At 40.2% G+C, this 21,573-nt stretch overlaps 1 protein-coding gene across 1 annotated transcript in view; it reads left to right on the top strand.

The window, feature by feature from the left end:
* The window catches only part of STK39 (serine/threonine kinase 39), a 324,305-nt gene extending 303,095 nt beyond the window's left edge, over nucleotides 1-21,210 (top strand). Inside the window, exons 17-18 of the mRNA XM_082631371.1 lie at nucleotides 11,642-11,706; nucleotides 20,646-21,210. Of these exons, the coding sequence (XP_082487497.1) occupies nucleotides 11,642-11,706; nucleotides 20,646-20,720 (140 nt within the window). The 3' untranslated portion in view covers nucleotides 20,721-21,210. The remainder of the gene's footprint in view (nucleotides 1-11,641; nucleotides 11,707-20,645) is intronic.
* The last annotated feature ends 363 nt before the right edge of the window (nucleotides 21,211-21,573 follow it).

The raw sequence follows: 21,573 nt of genomic DNA, 5'->3' as shown, positions 1-21,573 counted from the left end.
ACAACAAAAAAAAAAAAAAAAAAAAAAACTTACCACGTTGTACTCTTTAAATATGTGCAGTTTATTGTATGTCAGTTATGCTTCAGCAAGGCTGTTATAAAGAGAAACAAAAGGCCCCACCTCCAAGCTGCCTGCATTAGTGTAAGAAAAGATGGTAGTAAGCATTCGGAACAGTGATTATTAAGGTTATAAAGGACATGACCCCATAAGAATCTGATAAAAGGTAAACACCCTTTCTCCAGTAATGTGGTCACAAAATTTTGCCTACAGTTTAGAGGGTTCCACAACTAAAAACCCCAGGTTAAGACACCTATCGAATTCTTCCTATTCTGGGAAGAACTAAAGCACTTCTCAACAACTGTGTCTCCTAAGCAATAATCCTCTTTTCTTTTCCAAAGCAAATAAATTAATTCTTCCCTTCATCTCAGATGAATGTTGGGTATTCTTGACAAGCACGACTGTAAAGTTTAGCCATTCTTCACGGTTAACTCTAAACGTACTGGTACATTACCTCCACCAGCTGAATGAGGCTGAAGTTTCATTGATGATACCATTTCATTGCTTTCAAAATGAACAATAATAACATAATGCTTATTGGACACTTTCATTACCATGCTGTTGTCCAGTTCATAAAACTCTATCTTAGGCACAGTAAAGGAAATTCAGGATAAAAATATCAATTTTATTATTATATTTTAGAGGACACATTCAATTCCAGCCACTTGAGCTATTCCATACTGTTTCAGACTTTCCCGTTATGCCAAGAGAATAGTAATAAACTGAAATTTGCCCAAACCTTAATTAAGGAGGATGGCAAGGGTATTTCTGTTTCTTTTATATCCTGTAATCCCTTCCTGCTATATGTAAGTAACACTAATACTCAACTCTGTTTAAAATTTTGACCTCAAAGGTTGCTTGCTTATAGTACCTGTAACATTCCTAAAATCTCTTCCAACTACTGCTTTTTCTCATCATCCAGGATCCTAATTCTGAGCTAAATGCAAAGAAAAATGTCGTATGACACACTGATTTCCCCCCTTTCCTTGAATATTTTATTTATCGTTTGTACTGTCTTAAAATTTGGTTAATGAAAACGCCTTCTAAGGTGATTGTACCAAGTCTATCCGTGCGTGGAGTCTTAAGGTTTCCCAGGGAAAAGACTCAGAGGTATAGGTTTGCATGCAGGTGGTTTTTCAAGGAGTGCTTTCATGATTGACATCAGTGAGGGAGTAAAGGAAGTCGAATTTTGCAGACGGAGGAATTAAAACTAGGATTCAACCGCAGCCAAAGCCTCCGCTAATCCCATGAGGAGCTTTGGATCTGAGCTGACTCTTGCGATTGTCCTGCCTTGAGGCACCAGGGCCTTTCTGCTGTCGTGGGCAGTCACTGATGTGGGCTGCCTTTGGGGAGAGGGCAAAGACTCGGGGTGAGATAGTACTCTTTGGCAAAGGGAATTCCCAAAGAGGGGTGAAGCCGAGAGTCATCAGCCACCAATAACCCCCACAGATGGGAGGACAGTTGCATCATTCCTAACGAGAAGATCAGGACAGCACAAAACAGTATTCACTCTGTTCTGCCCTGGCACTGCATGGAGCCACCTGGGAATCGTTCCTCCAGGAGTGCTTGGTCTCATTTCCTGGAGGAGAGCTGTAACAGGGAAGGTTAGTGGTGTGACTTTTAGTCCCCACTGTGGCAGCTGGTCTTGAGGTCACAGCGATACTCACCATGTCCATCCTCTACTACCCACTGTAGATTTTCTTTGTCTGGGGACCCCCTATGCTAGTCTGGCTGGTTTACCTGGAGAGTGACCTAGACTCTCCTCTCTGGAAAAAATGAATGAAAAACGGCCAGTCTTGGTGGTTCCTTGTAGATGAAATGGGGCGGAGGTAGCAGAGATAAAAAGAAGTAAACTGTTGCACATCTGTATTAATGGCAAAACTGTCGGAAATTGTGGATGGATTAGAAGTAACAGATGAGAGAAATAGGTCAAGATAAATCCTGGGTTCCAGTTCAAGATGTTGACACAGGAGGATCCCAAACTCACCTCCTCTCCACAGACACACTGAATCTGTAGCTACCTGTGGAACAATTTCCTCTGAAAGAAACCCCAAAATTAGCTGAGCGACTGCTTCATATCAGGCAAATGAGAAAAATCCACATTGAAACAGGTAGAAAGGGTGGAGACACAATTTTGCCATGACCCACATTGGGAGGGGACTCAACTCCAAGCTTCTCCGTGAGGAGCAGAGGGTTTGAACCCCAACTCTTAAGACCCGCTCCTGAGAGATGAGCCCCCAGACCATCTAGCTTTGAAAGGCTGGTGTCCGCAAGACACACAAGACTATAGTGGACTGAGAAACAGTTGTCAGAGGGCTTACAGGGACTCACTGTGGCTACAGCCAGGGCCCAGCATGTGGTGATGGATGTTAACTAGACCTATTGTGGCGATCATTTCATAATATATACATACATCAAAATAATAGCTTGTACACCTGAAGCTAATATAGTATTATATGTTGATTATATCTCAATGTTTTAAAAGATGGCTAATCTTTATTATAGTTGATTTACAATCTTGTGTTAATTTTTGCTGTACAGCAAAGTGATTCAGTTAAACATATATATATATACATTCGTTTTATATTCTTTTCCATCATGGTTTATCACAGGATATTGAGTATAGTTCCCTGTGCTATTTAGTACGACCTTGTGTTTATCCATTCTATATATAATAGTTTGCAACTGTTAATCCCAAACTCCCAGTCTGTCCTCTCCCACTCCACCCCCCATCCCTTGGCAACCACAAGTCTGTTTTCTATATCTGTGAGTCTGTGTCTGTTTTGTAGATAGGTTCATTTGCACCATATTTTAGATTCCACGTATAAGTGATATCATATGGTATTTGTATTTCTCATTCTGACTTACTTAGTATGACAGTCTCTAAGTCCATCCATGTTGCTGCAAATGGCATTATTTCATTCCTTTTTTTTTTTAGATTTTTATTGGCGTATAGTTAATTTACAATGTTGTGTTAGTTTCAGGTGTACAGCAAAGTGAATCAGTTATACATATATCCACTCTTTTCTTTTTAGGTTCTTTTCCAATATAGGCCTTTATGGAATATTGAGTAGAGCTCCCTGTGCTATACAGCAGGTTCTTATTATTTATCTATTTTATATATGGTCGTGTGTATATGTCAATCCCAGTCTCCCAGTTTATCGCTCCCTCCCCTTATCCCCTGGTAACTATAAGTTTGTTTTCTACATCCATGATTTTACTTCTGTTTTGTAAATAAGTTCATTTGTACCCTTTTTTTTTTAGATTCCACGTATAAGTGATATCATATATTTGTCTGTGTCTGGCTTCACTCAGTATGACAATCTCTAGGTCCATCCATGTTGCTGCAAATGGCATTATTTTGTTCTTTTTTATGGCTGAGTAGTATTCCGTTGTATATAAGTACCACATCTTCTTTATCCATTCATCTGTCAGTGGACATTTAGGTTGTTTCCATGTCTTGGCTCTTGTGAATAGTGCTGCTATGAACATAGGGGTGCATGTATCTTTTTGAATTACAGTTCTGTCTAGATATGTGCCCAGGAGTGGGATTGCTGGATCATTTGGTAGTTCTAGTTTTAGTTTTTCAAGGACCCTCCATACTGTTTTCCATAGTGGCTGCACCAGCTTACATTCCCACCAACAGTGTGGGAAGGTTCCCTTTTCTCCACACCCTCTCCAGCATTTGTTATTTGTAGACTTTTTGGTGATGGCCATTCTGACTGCTGTGAGGTGGTAGCTCACTGTAGTTTTGATTTGCATTTCTCTAATAATTAGTGATTGAGCATCTTTTCGTGTGCCTGTTGATAGCCAGTCTTCAAAGTCATGGTTGCCTAGGATACTCAGTATTCATTTGAGATGAGCCAAGAGTTAATTGATTTGCTTTTGGGAAAATAAATTAGATTATTTTAGGAGACACATTTGTAGAACTTCTTCTAAGATATGAATAATTCTTCTATAAAAGGATATTAACCTGGGGTTTTTAGAATCTTAGAACCCTCTATATTGACACTATGTGTCAGGCACTAGCAACATAGCAGTGAACAGACAGACAAAGTTCCTGGACTCATCGGAGCTTATGTGCCTCGTGCGGGGGTAAGTGAAAAGCCATATCCAAAACTTCATAAATATATAGCATGTCTGGTGATGATAAGTGCTATGAAAAAATTCTGGGTAAAGAAGTAGAGAGTGCAGCTGTGGAGGGGTGTTGATAGGGTAGCCAGAGACATGTGAGCAGCAACTTGGAAGGGAGAGCCATGGAGAAGCAGCGTTTCTGGCAGAGGGAATGGCAGGTACAGAGGGTCTCGGGTGGAAGCCTGCTTTGAACACTCAAGGAGCAGCACAGAGGCTATTGTGGCTGGAGTAGGGGCAGCCAGAAAGAATGGTGAGGGTTGAGGTCAGACATGGACCAGGAGACTTGCTCATTGTAGAGACCGTGGTTTTTAGTCTGAGCTGCACAGCTGGCAGGGGGCTTTGAAAAGAGAAGTCACGTGGTCTTATTATATGTTAGAAGGCTCATCTGACTGCTGGGTGGAGGCCAGACTTGAGGGACTGGGATGGGAGCAGGGAGACGATAGGTCATTGTACGAATCTCGACAGGATGATGGTGGCTATGCTTGTGTCGTAGCAGTGGAGGTGGTGAGAAATCATCAGTTTCTGTGAATGTGGATATATGTCTCACACACACACATATATGTCAAAGGTAAACCTTTTGCAGAGGTGGATAAGATTTTGTCTGGGTTATCAAAGAGTTTAGTGGGGAAATCAGATCTATAACAGATAATTTCAGCACACAGTGGTAGCGGTGTAGAGGAGAATGGGGGTTACAGAACCCTTCCTGGGAAAATTCGGGGTAGGAAATGACAAAAAATAAACCAGGGAGGTAGGACCATAGAGGGTCTGTTGGACCACATTTAAAACTTGAGCTTTGGGGCTTCCCTGGTGGTGCAGTGGTTGAGAGTCCGCTTGCCGATGCAGGGGACACGGGTTCGTGCCCTGGTCCAGGAAGATCCCACATGCCGCGGAGTGGCTAGGCCTGTGAGCCATGGCTGCTGAGCCTGCGCGTCCGGAGCCTGTGCTCCACAACAGGAGAGGCCACAACAGTGAGAGGCCCGCGTACAGAAAACAAAACAAAACAAAAAAACGAAAAAAAAACTTGAGCTTTATCCCAGAGCTGATGGGAACAGTTAAACAATATTACCTAAGGAGGCAACACGTTCCAATTTATGACTTAAATTCTCCAGGTAACTCAGGTGTGAGAAACAGGGCTCTTGAGAAGTTTAGACTGAAAGCAAGGAAACCAGTTAAGATTCACAGTTGTCCAGGGTAGAGGCAATAAGCTAATGTTTATTATGTACTTGCTATAAATCAAACAACTGTTCTAAGAACTTTGTTATTAACTTAATCCTGAAAACAACGCTATCAGGTAGGCACCATTAATATCCACATTTTACAGATGCATAACTTCAAGCACGAAGAGGCTAAGGAAACTTGCCCAAGTTCATGGGGCCACACAGCTCTAAGCAGGAGAATTTGAACACAGGCAGTCTGGCTGGAGAATTCAGGCTCTTGCACACTGTGCTACACTGCATCTCCTGAAGATAAGCGCCAGAGATTAGGGGGAAATAAAAGGGCAAATCTCTTTTATTTTGTCCCAAACTGAATTGTTAATTAGCCATAATTTTGCATTCGTGTTATAGCAGTATCCATAAGAAACTCACTCTCCTAGCCTCTCCTTTTCTCCTTACTTAGAGCTTGGATTCTCTTTTGGCACACATGTCTCTTTCTTTGCAATTTCATGCTGCCTTTCTGCACCAATGCAACCTACAGGGTGTGTCTTTGAGTAAAACACATTGTGACATTATCGTCGTCAGGTAACCCAAGTCTACGCTTTTGTCTTACCTCAGAATTTCTTACTAGGGGAATACATCAGCCTTGGGGTTCATTTGGTGTGCTTTTCCCCACAGCTTTTGTTTGAGAAGAGCTCGAATTAAATTAAGTCATCTCCATGAGAACATCAGTACTATATGAGATTGTTGTGAAATATGCTGGTACGTAAGGAGAAAAGTGTATCTTTTGAATAATCACTCAGAATACAAACACAAACTGTAAATAGTCATTATCTAAATGTTACTTTTCCTAACTGTCAAAATGTGCAGGATTTGAGTAGTACAGGGAGATTGTAGAGAAAACAGTATCTGAAGAATGCCTGACTTAGTTTGCCAGAGAAATGTCACCTCTGCTGCCTGGCCTCTGGGAGATTACCCCTGGGAGACTCTTTATTTCCTTCTCTGTTTAGATTCAGGAGGGTATTGAGCATCAGCATCTTTTTCCATGTGGTTGTTAATGATATTATTACAGCTTCATAAAGGGCAGTACTTACTGTACATTAGGCCAAATGTTATCCAGAAGAGCAAATAGAGACTTCCAGCCCTGACAGAGATTCAAGCGTGAAGTGTGATGCAGGGGCACAAAAAGAGCAAGAAATAGATGGCTCACACAAAGGTATCATTTAGTCCCAGTGGTAGGGCAAGAGGGCCACAATCCCTGGGGCCTTAGTGAGTATCATCTGTGTCCTGTGTGGTCAAGAGACAGAGAAAGCACCGAGACCAAAGACAGTGGGCTGTGGAGGATGGAAGGGACAAGTTCAAGGAATAAGACAGAGCCTGCATCAGAAACTAGGAGAATGAGGTTTTTTTGTTTTTGTTTTTTAACATCTTTATTGGAGTATAATTGCTTTACAATGGTGTATTAGTTCTGCCTTACAACAAAGTGAATCAGTTATACATATACATATGTTCCCATATCTCTTCCCTCTTGCGTCTCCCTCCCTCCCACCCTCCCTATCCCACCCCTCTAGGTGGTCACAAAGCACCGAGCTGATCTCCCTGTGCCATGTGGCTGCTCCCCACTAGCTATCCACCCTGTGTTTGGTAGTGTTTATATGTCCATGCCACTGTCTCAGTTTGTCACAGCTTACCCTTCCCCCTCCCCATATCCTCAAGTCCATTCTCTAGTAGGTCTGTGTCAATATTCCCGTCCTACCCCTAGGCTCTTCATGACATTTTTTTTCTTAGATTCCATATATATGTGTTAGCATATGGTATTTGTTTTTCTCCTTCTGACTTACTTCACTCTGTATGACAGACTCCAGGTCCATCCACCTCACTACAAATAACTCAATTTCATTTCTTTTTATGGCTGAGTAATATTCCATTGTATATATGTGCCACATCTTCTTTATCCATTCATCCAATGATGGACACTTAGGTTGCTTCCATGTCCTGGCTATTGTAAACAGCTGCAATGAACATTTTGGTACATGACTCTTTTTGAATTATGGTTTTCTCAGGGTATATGCCAAGTAGTGGGATTGCTGGGTCGTACAGTAGTTCTATTTTTAGCTTTTTAAGGAACCTCCATAGTGTTCTCCATAGTGGCTGTATCAATTTACATTCCCACCAACAGTGCAAGAGTGTTCCCTTTTCTCCACACCCTCTCCAGCATTTATTGTTTCTAGATTTTTTGATGATGACCATTCTGACTGCTGTGAGATGATATCTCATTGTAGTTTTGATTTGCATTTCTCTAATGATTAATGATGTTGAGCATTCTTTCCTGTGTTTGTTGGCAATCTGTATATCTTCTGTGGAGAAATGTCTATTTAGGTCTTCTGCCCATTTTTGGATTGGGTTGTTTGTTCTTTTGTTATTGAGCTGCATGAACTGCTTGTAAATTTTGGAGATTAATCCTTTGTCAGTTGCTTCATTTGCAAATATTTTCTCCCATTCTGAGGGTTGTCTTTTGGTCTTGTTTATGGTTTCCTTTGCTGTTCAAAAGCTTTTAAGTTTCATTAGGTCCCATGTGTTTATTTTTGTTTTTATTTCCATTTCTCTAGGAGGTGGGTCAAAAAGGATCTTGCTGTGATTTATGTCATAGAGTGTTCTGCCTATGTTTTCCTCTAAGGGTTTGATAGTGTCTGGCTTTACATTTAAGTCTTTGATCCATTTTGAGCTTATTTTTGTGTATGGTGTTAGGGAGCATTCTAATTTCATTCTTTTACATGGAGCAGTCCAGTTTTCCCAGCACCACTTATTGAAGAGGCTGTCTTTCTCCACTGTATATTCTTGCCTCCTATATCAAAGATAAGGTGACCATATGTGTGTGGGTTTATCTCTGGGCTTTCTATCCTGTTCCATTGATCTATATTTCTGGTTTTGTGCCAGTACCATACTGTCTTGATTACTGTAGCTTTGTAGTATAGTCTGAAGTCAGGGAACCTGATTCCTCCAGCTCCATCTTTTGTTCTCAAGATTGCTTTGGCTATTCGGGGTCTTTTGTGTTTCCATACAAATTGTGAAATTTTTTGTTCTAGTTCTGTGAAAAATGCCAGTGGTAGTTTGATAGGGACTGCATTGAATCTGTAGATTGCTTTGGGTAGTAGAGACATTTTCACAATGTTGATTCTTCCAGTCCAAGAACATGGTATATCTCTCCATCTGTTTGTATCGTCTTTAATTTCTTTCATCAGTGTCTGCATACAGGTCTTTTGTCTCCTTAGGAAGGTTTAATCCTAGGCATTTTATTCCTTTTGTTGCAGTGGTAAATGGGATTGTTTCCTTAATTTCTCTTTCAGATTTTTCATCGTTAGTGTATAGGAATGCCAGAGATTTCTGTGCATTAATTTTTTATCCTGCTACTTTACCAAATTCATTGATTAGGTCTAGTAGTTTTCTGGTAGCATCTTTAGGATTCTCTATGTATAGTATCATGCCATCTGCAAACAGTGACAGCTTTACTTCTTCTTTTCCAATTTGGATTCCTTTTATTTATTTTTCTTCTCTGATTGCTGTGGCTAGAACTTCCAAAACTGTGTTGAATAAAGGGGAATGAGTTTTATTTGGGAAAGCCAGGAGGGATCAGAAATGAGTCGATAGCCACTGAGTAAGCAGCGTTCAGAAGCCCCATATTTTATTTTTGGAAACTAGGTTATCTTAAAACATTAAGTTATCAGCATATACTTGAGGAGCTCTAAAGTAACAGCCAGCCCTACCCAGCCCTTCCTTCTCAGCTCACGTTCCAGGTAAGGAGCGTTTTTATTTTAGAAATCCAGGTGCAGTCAGAAGGGAAGAAACAGTGACACCCATCTTTTTTAATGAGCATTGCTACTAGAAGAGAAATTAGCATCACCCTGAATTTTATGTGATGTCAGTTAAATGAAGGTATTTTATAGCACTTTATAACAAATTAGAATCAACGAAATTGAAAATAAGCCTAGCACCTGGGATGAGTAATCAGGTAAGTGGCCAGTTTTGCTATTTTTGCTTTGAGCTGAAGACAGAATTTGAATTTCTAATGTCCCCCGAGGTGTAGGGTTCACAGCTGGGGACATGGTTTCTAGGGATGATTGTTTAAGATGCCAGCAGGTCATTGTTGCCCTTCAGGCTACAACTTGCTTGTAGCCATGTTCCTTGGAAATTGGCCCTACCACAAATGTGTGTCCACCAGAGAGAGGGTTGTGAATTAGTGTAGGAAGCAGCTCTGCTTTGGGTGGAACATTAGAGAGCAGACTGGAAATAGATGACCCAGAACAAGGCAGTAAATCATCCACATTTACGGGGAGACTCTAATGAAAGGACTGAAATTCATGTGAAGACTTTACAGCCACTCGTGAAATCAGCCCAAATCCAAGGAACTATTAGAACACTTTTATGCTTTAAGAAAAGGGTGACTCTGCTCAGTTGCTTCAGTTTGCATGTAGTCAGAATGCCCTGACACCATCAGTACTGGCTTTAGTGGGCAGGATTTTACAGCAGAGCTTTTCACTCCATGAGCCAATGTTTCTTGTGTAGATGACTAGATGATTTTAGTATCTGAGATAAGTTCAGGAAACTGTGGAGGAGGCCAAAAGAAGATTGAGGTTGGTGGCCCAGGGTCTGTACATGATGTGTGTAAGTTTGCTGCGTGGGCAAAAACGAGGGAGAGAAAAAGATGAGCGGGGGAGACGGGTGTTAACAAAAATGAAACTTTGTCTGTTACTCAGATTGGAAGTATTAAGAGGGCAACAGATGAAGATTAAATGGTGCTTGTAATTGTGCTTTATGAAGAGAAACAGGCCAGGGCTTCCCTGGTGGCACAGTGGCTAAGAGTCTGCCTGCCAATGCAGGGGACACGGGTTTGAGCCCTGGTCTGGGAAGATCCCACATTGTTGCAGAGCAACTAAGCCCGTGTGCCTAGAGCCCGTGCTCTGCAACAAGAGAAGACACCACAATGAGAAGCCCGCGCACTGCAGGGAAGAGTAGCCCCTGCTCGCTGCAACTAGAGAAAAGCCCATGCAGCAACAGACCCAACGCAGCCAAAAATAAAATAAATAAAATAAATTTTAAAAATAAAAAAAGAGAGAAACAGGCCATATTGAATATATAATTTTTTTCCCTCCACAGCAGATGGATTAAATGAAACTAATCTGCTGAGAAATTCTTGTGTCTAGGTTGTTTTCAGTCAACCTTAGAGAAAAATAAAACTTGCACAGATTTCTTTCTACTTACAAACTTTCTACTTGAAACACTTTTCTCAAAATATTTATGTTTACTATTTTCTCTTAAATTGTTTTTTTTTCCTTAAAATATTCAGATAACTCTTCAGATACCTAATGACTGAAGCAGCAGGGGGTTTTCCTCATGAAAAATAAAAATGATGAAGAGGACCTTTCTCCTAATTTCTTCAATAGTAACTTCTCTTTCTTTGACCAATAGTACTTACCCTGACATTCAGGTTTGGATGTGGAAAGAGGAAGGTGTTAAATTTCCATCAGCCATCACCTGTTGAGGATTCTGTTCATAAACAGTACCCTAAGCAAGAAAGGCTGACTTCTTTATGAGAGCATCAAATACATCATGGCACCACAGAGAGCAGGATGGGTCTCTGATGAATCTGGCCAATACTAAAAACATATCTGTACTGTTGAGCTCCAAACGGACAGCCTCTAGTGCTTGACCCTGTTCAGCCAATTCTGGTGTTGCTCAAGGTGGTACTTCACTGCTTTGACAGATCATCGTGCTCTGAAAGCACTAAGACACATGCCTGAGTCGTAGAGGTTATCCACTGTATTTTGTTGCTTTGATAAAAATGGGTGCAGAGAATTGAGTGAATTTATAGGGACAGGAGTTCAAAATGCTGACCTATTATTTCCAGAGAAATGGGTCATTGTGATACCCCTCCTCTTTGTTTTGTACTACCCTCTCCTGGCTAATAGATCTCTTAATAATGAGTGTTGAGAAAAACCAGGTGGTGGAAACACTGGGGGCTACTATCATTTCTACTTTCCACGAGAAAGTAATTTCTCATTTTATTGTAGAAATCGTGGGGTCAGTGTATAGTGATTAATTCAGATGTGCTAAAGATGTAGGTTGTGGTAGAAAACGTCTTTATGAGAGTAGTTTGGTCATTTATATGGACTTTGTAATGTCTGTGAAAGAAATGATTTTGCAGGTTATTGCATCATTAGATTTTCTGAATCACTGATGTGAAAATCCAGTTATTGGAAATAATTTGGACACTTTTTCTTCATGTTTGTATTTTACAGTGGCTGCTAATTTACAGAAGATTGTAGATGATCCCAAAGCTTTAAAAACATTGACATTTAAGTTGGTAAGTGGAAAGTTATGGAACAAAGGTAAATATTTCGCCATGCTGTGCCAACAAGGAATAACAATATCATTTAGTAACCTGTTCCATAATTCTGCTGTTGGTTCTGGAGGGTGGGGATCCGTTTTTGCATTCATCATTTGCGTGGTCAACATTTGGGAAGATTTTCTGGGGTGTTTTGTTTTGTTTTTTAATTGGAATATAGTTGATGTACAGTGTTGTGTTAGTTTCAGCTATACAGCAAAGTGAATCAGTTATACATATACATATATCTGCTTTTTTTTTTAGATTCTTTCCCCGTATAGGTCGTTACAGATTATTGAGTAGAGTTCCCTGTGCTATAGAACAGGTCCTTATCAGTTATCTGTTTTGTATATAGTAGTGTGTATATGTCAATCCCAATCTTGCAATTTATCCCTCCCCTCCCTTTCCCCCCTGGTAACCATAAGTTTGTTTTCTACATCTGTGACTCTGTTTTGTAAATAAGTTCATTTGTACCCTTTTTTTATTTTTGGATTCCACATATAAGCGGTATCATATGATATTTGTCTTTCTCTGTCTGACTTACATCACTCAGTATGACAATCTCTAGGTCCATCCGTGTTGCTGCAGATGGCATTATTTTGTTCTTTTTTATGGCTTGGGAACAGTTTCTGATCATGACTGGTAAGTTCCCCTTCCATGAGCATAGCTTGTTCTTTTACCATCACATCTTTAATAAGAGTAGCCATTTGAGAAGTCTTGAAGTCTGTACCCTTTTGCTTCCAGTTTGTATGGCAACTTGACCATAAAGACAAAATTAAACTGAGTTTGAAGCAGCACTCTTAATAAAGCTTTCCTGAAGCAAAAGCCAAGTTAACGTTTAAAAATTGAGGCCGATTGTTGTAGGAATGGTTTAAGTAATTGGAAGCGATTGTAGAACAGACCTCTGAAGGCTAGTGAGCAAAGACATAACATTTTAACTCCACATTTCAAATCACAGTAACAGATTCTTGTAGAGAGGAGATATTCCAGCAGTTTTTCTGCACTAGCAGATTTTAAATTTAAGAACTAGGATAGCCACAGAGATACAGATACTGAGCATTCTGGGGTCCTTGTGAAACTAAGAGATTGTGATCATGGCCAGAAATGGAGAGAAGTCCAAGTAGTCAAAAGTGACGATTTTCCTGAAAGTTTTTGCAAGCAGGATGTTAAATGACTCATTTTTAAATTATAAATTAATCTTGTCAAGGGCCAGTCTTGGATGCTGCATGCAATTTAAGATCTAGATGACCAGCACTTTGTTTTGCACAACATACGTTGATGGTCTGTCTTTATTATTTCTTGTGAAAATTTAATGGAAAATGTGCATGGCCAAAAAATGCTAAATGATTCGCTACAGTAAATGTTAACCTGGTGCTAATTAACTTTCTGGGTCTTGCTCCTCATCTAAATTCAGATGGCCAGGCTGAGTGATAAAAGAAAAACACAAAGATTTTCACAGAAAGAATTTAGCTGAAGAAATTCATTTTGTTTTGATAACAAAAGAACATTTTAGTCAGACAAAGAGTGAGAAATTAACAAATTGAAAAATTCATCTTCTAGCTTGGGACTCCTCTGTCACCTCTATTATGTTTCTAATTCACCTGCATCTTCATAAACATGTTTCATTTATGAGGATATATCGATGAGAAAGATGGCACCCTGTGTCTGCATTTCCAGCCAGTAGTAATGTTTCTTCATTTTTTTTATACTGCAAAAAAAGAAGTTACAACATAACCCCTCCTGAACATTTTCCAAATTTTGAACATGTAAACCTAGAGATAAGATTTTACGCTGGCTTATTCCCATTGTCTCTAAACTTGCCTGCCTATAAAATAGGAGTAGCAACCCCAGGCCTTTCATAGTACTGAAGGTTTTGTAAAAACACCCACTATACTGTCCCTAGATAAACTATACTGTCCCTGTGAAGCTAGTTCCCTGGATTCCCTCTCTTGAATCTGTTCTCCTCATCCCCATTCTCAGCCCCCTAGTGGGATCCTCTTATCTTCTGTAACTGAGCTTCCTGCCTACAACTTGCCAGCCTCCAGCTCTGTTTACCACACTGGGGCTCTAGCCCGCGTAATTCTTCCTTAATTCCAAAATGCCCCAAATACTGGACTGGCTCTCCACTGTCCTCTTCTGAAACTCAAACCCTGATCATGGCTAAAGGAAGTCCTCCCCGATCAGACTTCCTTTTAGGTTCTGCTCCACCTTTCTTTATCCCCCCATTCACTTCTTCCCCTAGTCCTCTCTCCTCCTATTTTCATCAGCTGACCCTTTGTATGTACTTTTCCCTAAAATAGCCTTCTCTCCCAACTTCTCCAGGCCTGCTCTCTGTGTAACCAGCACCTAGACACGTTCCAGTTTTCTGCCTTAATTTCACTTCTCCAACAAGCTTTTTCTGGCATCCGATCTTGGCCTCGGTGCTCCTTCTGGATTCTCTCCCCGAAAGGTTATATTATATTGAAATTGTGTAGAATCTTATTTGTGTCTCTAATAAGTTTAGAGGCTCCAAGCAGGCAGGGACTTCTGTTGGATTCCCTGCACGTAGTAGGGACTTGATCATAATTAATAAAATATATCAGAACACAAACCTCATTTAGGAAAATTTCTCTCAAAATGCCTTGGCCTTGCCTGCAGAAATAACAAGAATCACTACTATTTCATGTGCATCCACCATTTGCAGGGCATTGCATGAGGTGTTTCACATACTTCAGCTCAGTTAATTTAGTCCTCACGATCCTCCAAGATGGTGATGTCATTGGGTCCATTTTATGTCTTGGGAATCAGAGGCTCTGTGAGGTTAACTTGCCCCAGGATCAAGCAGTGCAGAAGCTGGGAATTTAACCCTGATCTAGCAGCATCACGGCCCAGTGCTCAACAACTATTCAGTCTTACAGGCGGGACCTTGCAGCGTTATGGTTTTACAGGCTTCTGTTTGTGGATTCACCTTTTGGATGACTGGACACACTTAACTGGTTGAGACCAGATCTCCTTTGTACCTTAAGCAGAGTGAGTAATGTTGGCCTGTCTGGCGCAGGAGACCTGCAGGAGAAGCCGTGCAAGTTTTTCTTTCCCTTTATAGCTTGAGAATGTATTGTATTGTATAGTTGAGAATGTATCGCTCCTTGGCTTAATCTTCTTTCTGTAGGACACTAACATCCTGGTAAAACCACAGAGATCCAATTTGGTTATTTTAGTGAAGACTAAAAGATCAAAGTGTTTCGGAAGCATTTTTCCTCCTAAGCAGCTACGGCTCATGGCCCTTTCACCTCTCAGCTATTTATCATTTTAATCTCAGCGCTTTCTTTGCTTTCTAAAGGAGAATGTAAGGGGCCTGAAAATTATCTAAAGAGTAGTAGTTAGTATTGTGGTTCTTCACCTGGTTGCACAATGGTTTCACTCAAGGAATGGTGGAGAATGCCTGGGTCCTGTTCCACATAGCCTAATTTAATGGTTCTTCGTGCAGCCTGGGCTGTGGGAACTTGGAAGGCGCCCCTGGTGATTCCAGTGTTTAGCCAAGGCTGGGAAGCATTCCATTTGTAGATGACTCCTTCTCCAATCTCTTTCCTCTCCCAGCTCCCACCACAATTTAGGCTTGAAAAGGCTTGAAAAGGCCTCAGGCTTGAAAAGGTGTCTCTTATCTTATATATCTGCTTATATAAGAAGGATAATGGCCTGAGGGGCAAGGATATTGGTTATTTAAAGAAGTACATGTACTTTTTTTTCTCCACCCAATGAGATCTTTAGCTTCCTTTGACAGGTAAGATAATAAGTGAAGTACGATTTCCGTTGTTGACATGGCTGAGAGCCGGGAGATCAGTAAACCTTCTTACCACTTTCAACAAAGTGGTTCAGGCATAGGGGGCATTTCAGCTCAAGTAGTATGTGCTTTGAGTTTGACATATCAGTATGGTTTTATTGTTGTAAGCCTCAAGGCAAGTCTTCATAAATGTTTTTTAAGTCATTTTTTAATTTGCTACCTTGCAGTTTTGTAAAGTAGGTAAGTCTTGCTGCTTTCAGTGTGGAATTTTTGAAATCATTGTTAGTGAAAATATAAAATACTTAATTTGTCCTTGAAGAAAGAACACAAATTTTAAGTCCGGTTGACCCTTGAACAGCATGGGTTTGAACTGCACAAATCCAGTTAGACGCGAACTTTTTTCAGTAAACACAACAGTACTAACAACCTGTGATTAGTTGAATTCGCAGATGCAGAGGAACCATGTTTAAGGAGGGCCAAATAAATAAATAAATAAAAACTTAAGAAGTAAGTGGAACTGGCTCAATTCCCCACTTGAGAACACATCTTTTTAGTATTCTGTGTGATGAGATGGGAAGCATTTCTTCAGTACTGAAGTAAGATGGTTGCCTCCAGGAAAAGCACTGGTGAGTTGTTAGAGTTGTGAGCCAAACTAGCCATATTTTTTTTCATGGCATATCGCTTTTACTTGGAAGAACAACTGATAAACATTGGCTATTCAGACTAGGGATTTGGCAGACTTGTTTTTCAAAATGAACCAAGTAAGCCTGACACTTTAAGGAAAACAACTGACAATATTTGTTGTCAATAAGAAATTTCAGATTTCAAGCAAAAACAGGATTTTAGAAAACTTGTATCTGCCACGGTAAGCTTGACAAACACCCCCCGCCCGACCCCCAGTACTTAAAGGCATTTCTGATGAGATTGGTGATGGGTAATATTAATAAATATGATTTGTTGATATTGTTTAATATGTCAACATTTGGAAGGTTTGCATAGCTCAGTGATGCTAAAACATCATACACAGGTAACAGATCCATTCAAAGGTAAAATAGACCACTGTTTACTATAACAGAGTTATGAAAAGTTGAATGTGATGGTTTCACATTCTACATTGCAACTAAGCTTTAAGAAAATACCACTTGGCAGTCAGCCTCGCAGTGGTCCCCATGGCAGAGAGTGCAGTTGAGAGGAAGATCGGGCCTTCTTCCCTCGGCCCTCCAGGTCCTCCCGCCTCGGGGCCAGCAGGGGAGCTGAGGGGCCCGGGGACAGGCTCAGGGCTGTGTCCCCCAGCGTCCTCTCAACGGCCACCCACTGGCTGGGCCCGGGCCTTGAAGCAGCAGTGAACCTCTCTCCCCCATCCTACCTCCGCGACGTAATGACGGCGACTGTCTGCACGGCTCGCAGTCCATGGAGGCCTCAGCAACTGCAGTATATATGGACACTGCCATTAAGGGTAACCAAATAGTTGATGAGGAGAAGTTTCTTTTTGTAGAAGCATTCAGCTAGCAAATAAGGAAGGAATGATGGAATATCATCATTTTGCAGCCCCTGATGAATGAATGGATCTTGACAATGCTCACCATTGGCATTATGAAAAGACGTGCTCCTGAATAAAAATGAACCTGAATCTGAAAAAAAAGAAAAAAGATAATACCACTTGGCAAGTTTTGGCATAGTAACAAATGATATCCACAATTATCTGGAAAGGCTATTAAGATACTCTTCCTTTTTCCAACTACCTATTTGTGAAAGACTGGATTTTCTTTATACACTTTAAGGAAAACAGAGCAATAGAGTGAATGCAGATGCAGGTGTAAGAAGCCAGCCATCTTCTATTAAGCAAAACATTAAAGATTTGCAAAAATGGAAAAAGTAGTGCCACTCTTCTCAAATTTCTGTTTTAGGAAACTATGGTTATTTATTTTTCATGAAGATTTTATTTATTAGCACACAGTGGGTTTACTTCTATAATGTTTAATGAATCCGTAAATGAATACTTTAGAAATAACTTCTAAGACGGTCAGTACCATATAATCTACATAAACATGTTTTATGATTTAAAATATATATAGTACTTTAACATGACTAAAAATATTTTTTATTGAAATATAGTTGATTTACAACTTTGTGTTAAGTTCTGCTATACAGCAAAGTGATACATTCTTTTAATATTCTTTTTCCATTATGGTTTATCATAGGATACTAAATATCATAGTTCCCTGTGTTATACGGTAGGACCTTGTTGTTTCTCCATTTATATCTATAATAACTTTAACCCCAGCCTCCCACTCCATCCTTCCCCCAACCCCCTCCCCCTTGGCAACCACAAGTCTGTTCTCCATATCCATGGGTTTGTTTCTGTTTTGCAGATAAGTTCATTTGTGTCATATTTTAGATTCCATGTAAATGATATCATATGGTATTTGTCTTTCTCCTTCTGATTTACTTCACTTAGTATGATAATCTCTAGGTCCGTCCATGTTGCTGCAAATGGCATTATGTCATTCTTTTTTGTGGCTGAGTCAGTATTTCATTGTATATATGTACCACATCTTCTTTATCCATTCCGTTGATGGACATTTAGGTTGTTTCCATGTCTTGGCTGTTGTGAATAGTGCTATGAACATAGGAGTGCACGTATCTTTTTGGATTAGTTTTGTCTGGATATATGCCCAGGAGTGAGACTGCTGGATCATATGGTAACTCTAGTTTTAGTTTTCTGAGGAACCTCCATAGTGGCTGCACCAACTTACATTCCCACCAACAGTGTAGGAGGGTTCCCTCTTCTCTACGCCCCCTCCAGCATTTGTTATTTTTAGACTTTTTAATGGTGGCCATTCTGACCGGTGTGAGGTGGTGCCTCATTATAGTTTTGATTTGCATCTCTCTAATAATTAGCGATTGAGCATCTTTTCATGTGCCTGTTGGTCATCTGTATGTCTTCTTTGGAGAAATGTCTGTTTAGGTCTTCTGACCATTTTTTGATTGGGTTGTTTGTTTCTTTGTTGTTGAGTTGTATGAGCTGTTTGTATGTTTTGGAAATTAAGCCCTTGTCGGTGGCATTGTTTGTTTGCAAATATTTCCGCCCGTTCTGTAGATTGTCTTTTCGTTTTGTTTATGGTTTCCTTTGCTGTGCAAAAGCTTGTAAGTTTAGCTCTGTCCCATTTGTTTATAAAAATAATTTTTTTAACATCCCTAAGTCGGTACAATAAATGTAACCCATAGAGACATAACTGTTTGGAGTTCTTGATAAAGTTTGAGAACTGCTACGTTAAGGGTTTCTGGTCACTTTTCTCTAAATTTTAGTATCATTTGCATATTGCCCTCGTGAGCATTTTGCAAGCCGCAAAGAGGCAAGGACTTGGCCTTAAGAGAGAGCTAGCAAGATAGTTGGAGGAGAGAGGGCTGAGTGCCTTGAAGCAAAGTCAAACCCCCTGGCCTGTGCCTCTTTGCCAGGAAGCAGAACATAGGATGGGACGTGGGCCCCCTATGCCGTGTACCCACATAATCACTGGTTTGACTGACTACACATTCTCACTTCTATTACTCTTCACTGGAAGAATTTTAATGTTTTTATTTCTAGCCATTTTAACCTCCTGCTATTCACATTTACACATTTCTGATGGAGCTTTCAAATGCACTGACGTGCTTCACACTTGCTAGTCTGACCCCTTTGTCAACGGCAGCAGCAATAGCTTGACCTCAGATGTTTGTCAGTTGTCTACACAGATTGTCTGCCTGCATCAGTGGGCAAATGTAAATGACGTTGTTAGCAATAGCGACAAGCAGAGAAGGGAAGGTTTAGGAGGATAGATCAAGAAACAGAGGTAGTAGAAGGAGAAAACTGGTGAGGTGGTAAGCATTACAGTATCAGTATGACTGCTTTGTTCACAGTGATAAGGAAAGAAGCGCTTCTGACCTTTCAGCCCCTGGCAATGCAAACAATGGAAATGGTATTTTACTGAGTATCTTATCTGTCAAGTGAAACTAGAGACATCATTAGACAGACACAAAGTTTGTTAATATTCCTACTCTTTAGGCTATGGATTTTCTTATTAAGCATAACTGCTCATACTGAGTGTTATTTTAAGGATAATTATTTTAAAATATTAAGTTATATGTTCTAATTAGCTGCTTATTTTAAAGGAAAATGCTGGGGTTGGCAAAGGGCTGGTTTCTGTACATTGTTTTTGGAGCAGTGCTAAGCAGCTTCACTGTGATGATTTTGGAAAGGGCTTCGTACCCTGGGAAACTAATTGTTTCAACAATAATTTAGCGGGCATTAGGCCAAGAAAAGGTTTGTATGGCCCTTTGGTAATTAACTGCCCATTCCCAGGCATTCAGACTTTCTTCACCCCACTCGTAGTACTTACATAATGTCCAGTTGTGATTTGGGTACTACAGAGTGAAGAGGCAACTTAGAATGGTGATCTGAGTACTCTGTGTGCGTGTGTAGGAGAGGGAGGTCAAAAAGAGGAGAATAAGCTTTGAATTAGGGCCAGTGAAAGCTTTGATGGGCAATGGCTTATTTGCAGTTTCTTTGGATTTTGCAATGATAAAGCATTTGGTACTCTATAACTTGGTAATAAATAATATGTCCTAGATTATTATAAATTGTTTATGGAAAAACTTGTTATGGTACCTTTCCGTGTAAAAATTACATATATTTAAACAACAGTTGTCTGTCATGAGCTGTTCCACTACTTGGTGACCACTTTTTTTTTTTTTTTTTTGGCCAGTTTGACAAGGAAGTGCTTTTGATAAAAAACCAAGTTACCCTTGAGTGTGACCTGTTAGATCTCTTCTGCTCACTTTCATAATATTCTTTTAAAAGTAAAGCATATTTAAAAGCATTTTACTTAGTTGTTGAGATTGTGTATGTACCTTCCACGCAGTCCTGTGGTTCATCGGTGGTTCATCGGTTCAGTGGTAGTGTTCTCACGGTTAACAAATCCCTTCTGTACTGGAGGTCCAGGTTTCTCAGGGTAGTTAGTGCCCAGTAGTCACTGAAGAAAGTGATTCTTAGGATGTCTCCTGGAAGAGATGGGACACTTGGCCCCATGAAGACGGTGCTTGGATCTGCCGTCACACGAACAAGTCTGTAAAAAACCAGTAGCAACGAACCAGCACTGAGCATTTCTTTTTCCCTTTTCAGGCTTCTGGCTGTGATGGGTCGGAGATTCCCGACGAAGTGAAGCTGATTGGGTTTGCTCAGTTGAGTGTCAGCTGATGTCTGTCCCTTGATGTCACCCTGATCTGCCATGCCTCCCCCTCGCTGTGCCCTCCCCCCAACCTTTCCCTCCCCTGCCACTTCCTCCCACCCCCTAGCAAAATCAGAGGATTGTGAAGAGGCCGGCTTCAACATAACGGGATAAAAAAGAATTTTTTTAAACTTAACAACACTGAGTTCTGCTTTATTCTCTAGCAACCCACAATATGAGAACAAGCAAACACCACAGCTGCACGACTGTTGCTCATTTTTCCAAAAGCAATTTAATATCCTCAGCAGTCAATTTGGATCTCCCTTACGTGAAAAGAATCTGAAACACACTCAGGTGGTCCCATTTATTGGCAACGAAAGGAATTTTTTCTATCAGAAGCCTATTTCTTCTCTCGTTGTTGTCCTTCCTTTCTGTTATAATACTTTATTGTACATCTGACAATACTGCCTCTTCTGTTGTATTTAGAAATTAATATAAAATTAAGATTTATTAGCCGAACTTGAATTCTAGTTTTAAAACTGACTGTGAATTTTATTTTTCATATATTTATGCATTACACACCTTAGCTATAAGAAAGAAAAAACGTTTTTGATTATATATGCTTCTTGCAGTTACTCTCTTGTTATTTAAACAAAAAGTTTCAGGTCTATCTTTGGAGTATTTATAACTTGTGATTTTTGAAATGACTGAATTAGGAACTAGGATGCTTACTCTTTTGGTTTGCCTGAAAACCAGTCCACAAGCTGATTGTCTCTTGGGAGAGGGAGGTGCCTTGCAAAAACAAAACAACTTTCACATTTAGAATGTGCCTGAGGCTGCTTTACTCTGGAATAGTCTCAGATCTAAAATTTCCTCTACATA

Source organism: Mesoplodon mirus, assembly GCF_964341445.2.
Source record: "Mesoplodon mirus genome assembly, chromosome: 8".
NCBI classification, from domain to species: domain Eukaryota; kingdom Metazoa; phylum Chordata; class Mammalia; order Artiodactyla; family Ziphiidae; genus Mesoplodon; species Mesoplodon mirus.
The sequence above is the reverse complement of the archived record's forward strand: the minus strand, read 5'-3'. Positions and strand labels throughout refer to the sequence as shown.